The 12,226-nt window shown below is 53.5% G+C and overlaps 1 protein-coding gene across 1 annotated transcript in view; it reads right to left on the reverse strand.

The window, feature by feature from the left end:
- RYR1 (ryanodine receptor 1) overlaps positions 1–12,226 on the reverse strand; it is a 117,571-nt gene that overhangs the window by 56,804 nt on the left and 48,541 nt on the right. Inside the window, exons 45-63 of the mRNA XM_059903567.1 lie at positions 12,114–12,222; positions 11,612–11,732; positions 11,350–11,519; positions 9,710–9,930; positions 9,536–9,626; positions 8,455–8,595; positions 7,889–8,052; positions 7,697–7,775; positions 7,347–7,436; positions 6,749–6,889; positions 6,305–6,379; positions 6,131–6,206; positions 5,669–5,792; positions 5,233–5,348; positions 3,394–3,461; positions 3,175–3,296; positions 2,660–2,709; positions 2,143–2,203; positions 1,775–2,013 (exon numbers count right to left, since the gene is read on the reverse strand). Coding sequence (XP_059759550.1) covers positions 1,775–2,013; positions 2,143–2,203; positions 2,660–2,709; positions 3,175–3,296; positions 3,394–3,461; positions 5,233–5,348; positions 5,669–5,792; positions 6,131–6,206; positions 6,305–6,379; positions 6,749–6,889; positions 7,347–7,436; positions 7,697–7,775; positions 7,889–8,052; positions 8,455–8,595; positions 9,536–9,626; positions 9,710–9,930; positions 11,350–11,519; positions 11,612–11,732; positions 12,114–12,222 — 2,258 coding nt within the window. The remainder of the gene's footprint in view (positions 1–1,774; positions 2,014–2,142; positions 2,204–2,659; positions 2,710–3,174; positions 3,297–3,393; positions 3,462–5,232; positions 5,349–5,668; positions 5,793–6,130; positions 6,207–6,304; positions 6,380–6,748; positions 6,890–7,346; positions 7,437–7,696; positions 7,776–7,888; positions 8,053–8,454; positions 8,596–9,535; positions 9,627–9,709; positions 9,931–11,349; positions 11,520–11,611; positions 11,733–12,113; positions 12,223–12,226) is intronic.

Consider the following 12,226-nt stretch of genomic DNA (forward strand, 5'->3'; position numbering starts at 1 on the left):
AGGGCTTCCCTGGTGGCGCAGTGGTTAAGAATCCGCCTGCCAATGCAGGGGACACGGGTTCAATCCCCGGTCCGGGAAGATCCCACATGCCGCGGAGTAACTAGGCCCGTGCGCCACAACTACTGAGCCTGCGCTCTGGAGTCCACAAGCCACAATTACTGAGCCCGTGTGCCACAACTACTGAAGCCCGCGTGTCTAGAGCCCGTGCTCCGCAACAAGAAAAGCCACTGCAATGAGAAGCCCGCGCACAGCAACGAAGAGTAGCCCCCGCTCGCCGCAACTAGAGATAGCCCGCGTGCAGCAGCAAAGACCCAATGCAGCCAAAAATAAATAAAAATAAAATAAATTAAAAAAAAAAAGTTCAACAAAAAGTTTGGAAATACTTTCACTCATAAAGTGAAAGGTAAAACAAATGGGGCAGATTGTTAACAATTCTCTTCTTTCTACTTTTCTGTATGTTTTTAAAATTTCAGAATAAAATGTTGGAGGGATTCCCTGGCAGTCCAGTGGTTAGGACTCCTCGCTCTCACTGCCAAGGGCTCGGGTTCGATCCCTCGTTGGGGAACTAAGATCCCGCGTGCCCCATGGTGCGGCCGAAAAAAAAAATATTGGAGCCGGGGAAGAACCCCATCCAAGTGCTACTTTTTAAATTTTTGTCAATGTCAAATCAGCAGTGAACTGAGACAGGCCTCCCCTACCCCTCGGTCCCCAGAGCCCGTCCTGGACGCCTCCAATCCCCTGGGCCCCTCACAACCACCGAACCCCAAACTGACCTTGGCATCTCCCTCAAACTTGTTATTTCTCCCAACTTGTCTCATGGAGGCCCCACTGTCCCCACGTCCCCAGGCCAGGGCCTCACTCTGGATGCCTCCTCTCCACAGCCTATCTCCTCGGCCTCCAAGACATCTCTCCCACCAGCCCTTCCTGCCCTTTCCTGCCTCTGCCATGCTCCACATCTTGTAGGGCTTTTTGAGTACCTGAACATACAATGTCATCACCCCCTATTGGGTGTTTTATCTTGCCCGGGTCTCATTAACAACATTATGTTACACACTGTATGCATTATGTTACAAGATCCCAGGCTGGGTCACATACTATAGGTGCCATTTGGTAGGATAAATACAGCAGATACTGCCAATTGACTCCCAATATCTGCTCTTACCTTCTTTCTGCTCTTCTCTTCTTCCTAGTAAGAGACCTCCATACTTAGCTCAACACATGAATAAAGTCTACCATCCTAGTCTTCCTTACAGTGACATGTGGCCATATGTTCTGGCCAATAGGATAAATGTGAGCAGAAGTGATGTGGGCCATTTCTACGTTGTTCCTTTAAAAGAACTGAGGTGCCCTCCTCTGTTTTCTCTTGTCTCCTACTGGCTAGAATGAGAAGGAGATGGTGCACCATCTTGGACCATATGGATAAAGGTAATATTTCAGGGATGGCAGAGCAACAAGATGGAAGGAATCTGGGCTTCTGACGTCATGATCAACCTACCAGTAGACTGTTACATGAAAAAGAAATATATCTGTCACTTGTTTAAGCTACTGTGATTTAGGTTCTTTTGTTAGAGCTGTGGAATTAATGCTCTGATTAACTCATTCTCTAACCTACCGATTTTCTGAACTGAATGCACACTTCGCTTATGACAATGAATCCTCTCAATAAATATAACGCTGAAACACCTGCAGATTCTATCAGGCACACTGGGATGGGTGGTGTTGGTTGAACTGACACCCCCCACACACAACTGCCCTTGAGGTCAGGAGCCCTTACGGATAACATCGTCTCCAAATTGGTGCTGGGCGATGTGCTGGAAGAGGGTGGTGAGCACGGGCAGCAGGGCCACGGTGGTGTAGGTGAGGTTCTGGCCCACACCCTTCACCTGCGTGTGTGTCTGCGACACCTTGCCTAGCCGCAGGTTCTCCACCATCTTCTCGATGTCCTCCGAGGCACTCTCAAAGAACGAACGGAGGCCAGCCTTCACGATCTCGGGGCCAGACTTCATCACGGTCCTAACAGGGAAGTGGGGGCAAACCAGTTCCAGAATCTGAGATTCAAGATTGAGGAGAGTCTAGGAGAACAGAGGTTGGGGGTGGGAGCACGGTTAGAATGGGAGTGGGCACCATGACCCTCAGCCCCACCTGGCATCCAGGGAGCGTGCCAGGATATGAAGACAGTTGACCACAGCTGGGGCATCCGTCCCTGGGGGAGGAAGTTGGGCTTGGGTGAAGAAAGGGTTATGGGGACAGTACCTCCCTCTACAGCCAACTCAGCTGATCTCTCTTCATCCACCCCCACCCCACCTAGACTCCCATAGGCCCCTGTCCTTCCCTCATCCTGGCTGTGATCCCTCTGCCTGTCCCTCCCCCATCCTGGCCCTGACCCCTCTTCCTGTCCCTCCCCCATCCTGGCCCTGACCTCTGGGCCGTCACCGTCTGGTTATGAGTCTGAGAGTTCCATGATGGCAGGGCCCAGGACTATCCCAGTCACTGCTCTGTCCCCAGGACCACCCACTCCATGTCCAAGTTCAGAGGAAGAACACAGGGAAAGTTGTTCAGATTAAGGCATGAACCTGGGCCATATTTCTTCAGGGCGAGGTTGTGAAGAGGGGAAGAGAGGGAAGATAGGGGAGAAGGGCTCGGGAGCAGAGCTACTTACCAAAGAGAGAGACTCGGTGACGGACAAGAGCGGCAAGCTTGCAGAAGAGGCTGAAGAAAGAGAAAGAAACAGGACAGGAGAAACAGGGAGCGAGGACACCAAGGGGACACAATGAGAGGAGGAGGGACAGGGAAGACAGGGGGAGAGGGACAGAAGACAGAGCCAGGAGGAGAAAGCATGATGGGGGAGAAAACGAAGGAGACAGAGGGGTGCGGAGGGGCAGAGAGATGAACCAGCTTGAAAGTCACAAGCAGTAACTGGTATGCTGGGGGTGGGGACGCTGGTCTGCCTTTCTGACAGGGTGACCAATTCGTCCCAGGTTGCCTGAAAGCCCCGTGTCCTGGGGCACACCAGGGCAGTTGTTCACCCTAGCCCTTCCATCACCTCTGCAGGTAGATTGATCGGTGCCCAGCACCTAGGACAGAGCCTCTAAGGTCCAAGGGTGGGAGGAAGAGATCCAGGATTACAATGCCGTGAGGTCAGGGGTGTGAGTCACAGGTCCCAGGGAGGCGCACCTGGTGATCATTTCCTTCTCCTTGTTGGAGGCATGGCCACCACTGCCCAGCACTTTGGCCGGCGTGGACAGGAAATAGAGGCAGTGGTTGGTGAAGTACTGGTTGATCAAAGGGAGCAGGATCTGGGGGCATGGGGAAGAGACGAAGGGGATTTTGGGTGAAGAGAGAGGAAAGCCCACCAGTCCCCAGCCTCCTCCAGCTTCTGAGCCCACCTCTCACCTTGGCAAAGAATTTAATCTCCTGTTCATGAGGAGACTTTTCCACTCGTCCACTGCTGAACACAGCCTCTGGTGGGGGAAGGAAAATAGGGGTCATGGTGGCTTCAAGGCTAGGGAACTCAGGGTTTTCTGAGGGGGCAGAGTTGGGATATGATAGGAGATTGCCTCCTGGTATGAAGTCACTTGTATTGGCTTTGAGGTAAACCTCTCTCCCCTTTCATCTGATCCCCCTAACTCCTTGATCAAACCCTTCCTGAGGCTGAAAATGGGGAGGAGGACAAACTGGGATGGGGTAAGGCCATAGAACATCCCCCTCCTCACCAATCACAAGTCCTTTTCTTTCTGAACTTCAATATCTGGCACTGAGTAAATGTGGAATGAATGAATGAAACAAGAAGTCAATATAGACACATTAGATTCAACTTTAAAGTGGAAATCTGTTTCAGTCATCATCATCATCATCGTAGTGACGGTAATAATTCATATTATTAAAATAATAATACTATTAAAATAATAATAATAATAATAAATAAGGCTCCAATTACTAAACACTTGCTATGTCCCCTGGCACTCTGAGAAATGTTCTTGCACAATCTCCTCCCAACCTGGAGGTCTGTATACTTGGTCCTTCATTCCCATTTTACGGATGAGGAAAGTGAGGTGAAAGAGCTCACTCCAGGTCACTTAGCAAATAAGTGACAGAACTGTAGCGGGTTATGGTGAACAGAATCCCCCTTTCACAGATGAGCAAACTGAGCTTCAGGGAGGAGAGGGAATTGCCAGGAGCCTGTGCAGCATGGAGGTCTGGCTCACGTGGGATTTGGGGTGAGATGTATGAGTGAATCCTGCTGGGCCACTCACTCACCTGAAGGGAATTTGGGGGTTCCTGGCTGGCTCTTAAGGGGAATGCTGGGGCTCTCTGGGGGAAGCTGGCAGGGATCATAGGGGCCCCAGCTGTGATTCTTAGTGATATATAAGAAGCATCTGCAGGGCATCCCAACAGCCTCAGCCTTCAAAACAGACCCAGAGTCTGCCCAGTTCTCACCGTCTTCTGCTCCTGCCCCCCTCAGTCTGCTCCCACAGGCAGCCAGAGGGAGCCTGTGAACACCCAAGGCAGATCAGGGCCCTCTCCTGCTTAGAATGCTCCCGTGGCACCATCTCACTCAGAGCAAAAAGCCACAGTCCTCCCCATGGCCTGCAAAGCCCGTCATGATCTGCCTGTCACTGACCCCGTTTCCTCTCACTCTTCCCCTCTGTCACTCTGCTTCAGCCACATGGGCCTCCTAATACGCACATCAGCGACCTCTGCACTGGTTGTTCCTCTCCCTAAAACACTCTCCCCAGATGACCACATAGCTCTCTCCCCAGCTTCCTGGAATACTCTATTTATTTATTTTTATTTTTTTGACTGCACAGCAGGGCATGTGGGACCTTAGTTCCCCGACCAGGGATCAAACCCACTGACCCCTGCAGTGGAAGTGCAGCATCTGAACCACTGGACCGCCAAGGAAGTCCTGGAATACTCCATTTAAAATTACAAGCGGCCCACACTCCCAACCCTCTTTAGCTAGCTCTAGTGTATTCCTCTTCCCATAACACTAATCACTTTCTGACACACTCAGTGATCTCCTTATTTCCGACTGTAAATGGCTGAATCCACCACAGGAATGTAAGTGGCAGGAGGACAGGGATCTTTATCTTCTTGTTCACTGTCTTATTCTCAACCCCTAGAACAATGTCTGGCACAATGATTAGATGAGGGGAGGAAGGAGAAATGAATGAACTGGGTGCCTTTGTGAAACTGCAGCTAGGGCGGGGACGGGGAGGGAATTCTCCACACCCAGGTGGGCGATAAACTCCTGAGAAATGTCCATCCAGCGGAGCAACTGCTGCAGGAAGCCGAAGGCGAACCGTTTCTCAATGGAAGACGTATCCAGTTCCATGTCCTTAAGGCCCCTGCGTGCAGGCAGAGCGAGAGGTCAGCCCAGACGCAGACCCGCCGTATTTCCCGCCTCTTTCCAGTTCGGCCTGGACTCCCCCAGGCCCTGCCTCCGCTTTCCAGGCCCCACCCTTCTTAGGCTCCTCCCCTCTCTGGCCCCGCCTCTGCCCTCCAGGCCCCACCCCTCTATGGCCCTGCCTCTGCTCCCAGGCCCCACCCCCATCATCTTCCTTTCTCTGGCTCCGCCTCCACTACCTAGGACTCGCCACTCCCAGCTTTTGCCGGGGTTCCGCCCACTTTCCCTACCCTTCCCGGGCCGGCCTTCCAGCCCGCTTGCCTGGTGACCGCGTAGCCGTTCATCTGCAGGAACTTCAGCAGCTCCTGGGCCTTCTCTCTATCTCGTGACTTCTCCTTGGCCGTGAGCGTGTCGTAGGGAACCAGCAGGGGGTGGGTCCCACCACCTGGGGCAGCAAAGACCAGAAATCAGGGGCGTGGGGGGGACCCAGGCCGCTCATTGAAGTGGTTCCTGAAGTTCAGGGTGTGCATAATTATAGTAATAAAGACAGAGATAAGAATAACCAAACATTGCTTTCAGATGCTCCTCACATCCTCACCACAGCCCTACAGGAGTAAATGCTGCGATTATCCCCATTGTAGAGACACAGAAACGAAGGTTCAGTGGGGTGAAAGCAACTGTTCAAAGTCACACAACTGTAACCCAGGCCCTTATGACTCCGGAGCCTGTGACTAGGGGAGTACGGCGAAGGGGAGTCTGTGCGGCGTGGGGTGGGTGCCTCACCCTTGGCTTCCAGCTCCTGTTTCTTCTTCCGCCCCCATGTGTTGTGGTAATTTTCCGCCAGTTGTTCTGCCATGGCCTGGGAGAGGATGCAAAGGGTCAAAGCCCACATTCAGAGGATGTCTTCCTCTCCCAACAGACGCCTCCAGTCCCCAAATAAAGGACCAGAAGACTCACCTGCAGCTCCCGGGACAGGGTAACTCCGGTGAGGTCGGGGGGCTGGGGGTTGTAGCCTTCCCGTGGATCATAGGTCTGGGGAGACGAGGGAAAGATGAATGGACTAGCAGGAAGCCCAGCCCCCAAGCCAATTTATCCCCCCTACCTGGCCCTACACCCCTCCTCTGTGCCCTCTCCTTAAGTCCCTGTCTCTAAGCCACCCTCCTCTCTTCTGCCCCTTGCAGTTCTTCAGACCCATGCCCTCTCCCTTCCCAGATCTCTCAGCCTTCTCCTGCACCCCCTCCTGGCCTTCCCCCTTCCGCTGACCCCACCTTTTTCCCGTGGCCCTTATCCCCCTCTCGACCCCACCTCCTGCCTGGCCCCACCCTCTCCTGGCCCCGCCCCTTATTCTAGCCGCTCACCACCCCCTCATGACCCCGCCCCCTGTCCCAGCCCCGCCTCCACCTGGGCACTTTGGGATATCTTCCGGGTTTTTTTCTTCTCCATCTTCTCCTCCTCACCCTCCCTGGCTTTCTCTATCGTCCATTCCCAGGCAATCATGGCCTTCAAGGACTCCTTGATGGGCCAGCGGTAAATCTCTTTGTCCTGGGGTGGACAGAAGGGAGTGGAGTTGGTGGAATGGGGTGAGAGGGAGGTGGAGGTAGGAGCCCCTGGCTCAGCCTCACTGGCCTCCAGTATCCGAAGAAGGGGAAAGCCCTGACCATGTGGCTAGGAGTGCTCCAGTCCGAATTCAATCCCAGGTGTCTTACCTGTTCTGTAACAGAGCTTCCCAAACTCTCATTATCCCCTTTTATACATGAGACTCAGAGAAGTTAAGTTGTATGGTCAAGGAATCAAATGCAGTCTCTCCAACTCTTTCTAAGAGAAGGGACACTAGGAGTCTGGGGTCTAGGGGAGGCAGCCAAGTTTGAGGGAAGACAAAGTCCATGGATGGGGAGCCTTAACCCACAGATCCAGCTAGATCCAAGCCCATGAAGCTGCCTCACCCCTCCCTGATCCTCCAAATTTTGGACCCCCAACTTGGGTGCCAAGGCTTGGTCACCTTCTCCGAAAATGTCTTGTAGGGCCTCAGCATGGGATGGGTCTTCAGTTCCTCATCTATGTTCTCCCCATAGGACCAGTTGTTCTGGATCTGGAGGTGGAGAGGGGACAGGTGGGGGCAGTGTCACTATGGAGCTGGGAGTGGGAGCAGGATGAGGTGTGGGCAGACACTGAGCGGGAACCCTGGAGGGGCTGAGGGTTCCAGAGGAGGCTGTGAATCCCAGTTAGAGTTATGGGTCTCAGGGAAACCTGGGGCCCTCCGGGAGGATCTGGGTCTGGGGGAAAGCTGGGGTCTTGAGGAGGGCTGGCAGAGGTGGGGGTTCCTGGGGAGGGGAGGACCGTGACGCCAACCTTGTCGAAGGCCCACTTCTCGTGTGTGTACTCCGCAAACTTGTTAATGAAGGAGTCCAGCTTCTCTGGGATGATCACACTATTAGGGGGATGGGGTCAGCAGATGTTAGGGCTGGCCCCTCCTTCCACCTCTGAAACCTTCTTCTTCTCCCAGCCCCCAGGCCCCCCCCCCCTCCTGCCCCCAGGCCTCACTTGAGGGTCTCCACAGGCCGAGGATCAAAGTTGCCTTCAGCGTCCACCGTGGCCTTTTTCTCAGCCTTGGATGAGTATGAGGCGTCCACGTAGTCGGGGGGCAGGGCCCCTGCGATGGCACACACGCAGGGCATAACCATGCGGTACAGCTCTGGGTCATATTTCTGGGGAGGTCAGGGCGTGGGGGGGGTGGTCACTGCAGGCCTGACGGAGCCTTCAAATCCTGGAGCACCAGGACTTCAAACTCACCCCTCCAATCATCACTCCTCTTTCTTGAGCCCTCAGACATGAAGTATGGTCTCTCTCCCTGAAACCCAAACCTCAGACCCACCTGGACTCTCAAACCACGCCTATGTTACCCCCCTTCCAAGCCCCCAAACTAGAGGCCCATTCCCTCTTCCATAATGTTCAAACCGGAGACCCAACTCATAGATTCTCCTAGATCCAAACCTGCAGAACTGCCTCCCTCCCTGAACCCCCAACTTTGAGGATTTCATTCTGGATCCCTGACTTCGGGCCCCAGACCCTCCAAACAGGCTTCTTTCAGGGCCCTTGGGTGCCCAGACCTTATGGGCCAGCGAGTCAAAGATGCCCCAGAAGAGTTTACGGGTGAGGTGCAGCTCTTCCTCCGAGGTGACCCCATAGTTGGCCCAGCCTGTGGGGAGGCAGTAGTACTTCCAACAACGCTCATAGTGGTTGGTGAGGAGCTGGGTGGGAACAAGAGGGGGACACACAAATGAGGGGGACATTAACAGGTGGCAGGCGAATGAAGGCCCAGGGAGGCCCTGGGGTGGGGGTGGGGGGTGGCAGTGCTTTTAAATTATGAAGGAGGTGTGGATTATGCAAATGATATGCTAATAAAGGGGAAATGGCATGCGTATTGGGAAGTGGTCCTGGACAGTTTATTATGTAAATTTGGCACTCTAATTCAGAGTCAGGATGGGCATTAAATCAGAGCTGGATTTGTCTGGTGTTCTTTACACAAATAAGCATGCAGCTATTAATCCATGGGTAGGGTTATGTGCAAATGGGCATACGGATGAAGTGATCTGTGCTTATGTGAATTAACATGGCAAATAGAAACATAGGCAGCACCCCATGGAGACACGTGGTAGTTGGGAAGAGAGCCTGCACCAGCCAATATGCAAATTTGAAATGGGGGCTGATTTAGATGTATTACGCAAAATAGTTAAAATATCTGAGTTGGGGGTATCTCCTTATGCAAACTAGCATGCAAATGAAAAAATAATAGGAGAGACAGTGTGCAAATATTCAGGATAGCTGTGGTACTATTTACTGAAATAAATGCAGTCATTTGAATAGTGGAAGGCCGGTGGTCTAAGCATGCGAATAAGCATGCTAATTAGAAAAAGTGTGCCCCACGCAAATATATGCTAATTAAGATGGGGGTTGGCTCACTGTTATGCGAATTAAACGCTAATTAGGGAGTGTTAGAGGCACCAATGACGCAAAGTGAACGTTAAAGAGGTTTCTATGGGGCCGGCTGCCCGCGCGTTTGCAGGTTAACTGGCCTGGGCGGTGTGATACAAATGAGCCCCATAGTCCGAGGGCGGAGCAAGCCGGTGGGTGGAGCAAGCCGGTGGGTGGAGCATGGAAATACGCAAGCTGAAGAGGGCTTGCCCTCACCTTGAGCGGCATCTTGGCGAACTCGTTAAGGATGGGCACGTCGAACACCAGGCGCCGCAGCAGGTGCTGCAGCATGGACGGGCGGATGTACCTGCGGGGACATGCACGGGGCGGGGTTATCTCACCCTGAGGTCCGCCCCACCCGTAGCCCCGCCCACCAGGGTCCCGCCCCACCTGCAGAGCGCCATCAGGCATTCCTCGATGACGTCGCGCTGCGCCTTGGTGAGCGAGCGGCCGCGGGACAGGCGGTACACCGTGTGAAGCATGGAGTCCACCATGATGGCGCGATGCTCGGTTCCCGCAAAGAGTGGCGCACACTTGGTGATGAGCGGCAGCACCGCCAGGCACAGGTAACGGTTCAGCGCCAGCGCCATCTCCGTGGTGCTGAAAGTGGCCTGGGGCGCAGGGTGGGGACATCAAGCCCTGACACCCGCCCAGGATAACTCTGGGCAAACGACCCTGGCTCCTGATCTTCCCCTGAAACCTGCTTCTCCCAGACTCCACTACCCTTAGTACTTTGGACTATGCAAAATTTCAAATACACGCAAAAGTCCAGGAGCCAATTAATGAACCCTCATTACCCAGATTAGGCTGTTCTGCAGATACCCACCTTCTGCATGCTTTTCCTCTCTACCCTCGCCTTTTTTTCCTGTAATATTTCATGCAACCCCCAGCCATATATCACTTTATCCAAAGATACTTCAATATGTATCTCCATTCAGACAAGTATCAATACTTCTATTTAACATTCCATGCTGCCATTATCACACCTCACAGAATTAACGAAATCTCTTAATAATCATGATCAGCTTTCTCTAATTGTCTCAAAAATGGCTTTGCATTTAGCTGCGATTGTTTGGATCAGGGCCCCAAGAAGACCCCCATACTGTACTTGGCTGACAGGTGTCTCCATCAGTAACTGTCTCTTTTCCTCCCCCCCCCCCCCCCCCCCCGCTTTTAAGGCTATTTATTTGCTGAAGAAACTGAGTCATGGGTCCAATGGAATTTCCTACATTTTGGCCTTGGTTGGTCGCTTCCCAGTGGTGTCAGGTAACTAGTTCCTCTGCCCCCTGTATTTCTGATAAACCGGTAGTTATAGATTCAAGTTCCGGGGTTCCCTTTCCCAGTAGGGAACAGTCATTTCTCCCATCTTAAGAAGAGCCTCCTCTTGACCAAGTTCACCCGGCCAGCACATCGCCATTTCCCTGCCTCTTCTGTCACCAACTTGTGTAGACTGTCAACACTCGCTGTCTCCAATACCTCACCTCTCAGCCTCTCTCTCTGAGAGGGGCTCGCTCTCTCTCTATATATATTTTTTTTGGTTGCACCGCATGGCATATCGGCTCTTAGTTCCCTGACCAGGGGGCAAACTTCCACTGTGCCCCCTGCAGTGGACTGCCAGGGAAGTCCTCCCAGGCTCTCCTAAACCCTTTCCCATAAGGCTTTAGCCCCACCACCTCACTGAAACTGCTTCCTCCATTTGGCCAAACCAATGGTGAGTTATCAGTCTTCATCCTAACGTGGCATTGTCACCTTCTATTATTATTGTTCTTGTTGTTGGTGTTGTGCATGGGTCTTTGTATCTCCACGGTGCTGAGCCATCACTGAGAATTCTTTTCTATAACCTGAGGTGTTGGAGATTTCCACCCACCCTTTCCCAGAACTCAGAGTTTTTCTTGGTTTTTGTTTTCTATCTTGATGGTGGAGGAGGGAGGATTATGATATGTACACAAGTTCAGAACAAACAAAAGTGCTGCCACTATTCCCATGACACATCCCACTCTGGAGGCCGGGAGAGTGGCCAGACTACTCACCGTGTCCAGCGAGGCGGCCGCCCGCATGTCGGGCAGGAAACCCACATCTAGCACATGCAGCAAGAACTCCTGGTTCTCGATGCCGTACACGCGGTCCAGGAAGAGCACCATCGACGCCTTGTGGTCCGGCACAAAGGATGCCGACATCTTTGGCTGTACCAGAGCCCCATCTGTGGGCAAGAGAGCGGGGTCAGGGCTGCCCTTGGGGTCCCTCTGCTTCCTCCCCAGCGTCACTCCCTTGCTGAGTCCCGCCCCTCCGCACCTTTGCCCAGGGTGGGGATCTGCAGTGGGAGGCTGATGATGCCCACGAGGTCGTCCAGGGGCACGAGGGAGCGCAGGATGGCGCGGATCCGCAGGGCCTCGCCTTTGCCGGCTTGGATTAGCTGGAGAGGGGAGGTGGGCATGTCATCAGGCACCCCCTGCCCCATGTGGTCATTCCCCCATTCCATCCCTTCCCGACCCACTGGCAGGTAAAGACTCCGTCTCGTGGAGCTAACTCTAGAATTCCCAGCCCTGACCCCTCTGCCTGTGCTTCTCCCCCTGCAGCCCTGACTACCACTGGCTTTCATTGCTTGATCTCCCGCACTGGACTGAGAGCTCTGTGGGAGTGGGGCCAGGGGCTCTCTCGGCCACTGGTGTGTCCCCAGCATTGCCTAGCCCAGGACCACACACATAGCAAGAGCTAAATCAATGTTGTTGAATGTCTGAATGAAGAGGTTCAAGGTTGGCTGTGCCCGCCCCCCAGCCCAGCCTTCAGGTCTCACATGCATCTCTGGTGCACAGCGTCCCAGCAGGTCGATCAAGGCAGCGTAGAAGGACATGATGGCGTGTCCAAGGTGCACCCGGTTTTCTTCGGGAGGCTCCTCCCCGAAGCTGC

Source organism: Balaenoptera ricei, chromosome 19 (genome assembly GCF_028023285.1).
Source record: "Balaenoptera ricei isolate mBalRic1 chromosome 19, mBalRic1.hap2, whole genome shotgun sequence".
In the NCBI taxonomy this organism is placed as follows: Eukaryota; Metazoa; Chordata; class Mammalia; order Artiodactyla; family Balaenopteridae; genus Balaenoptera; species Balaenoptera ricei.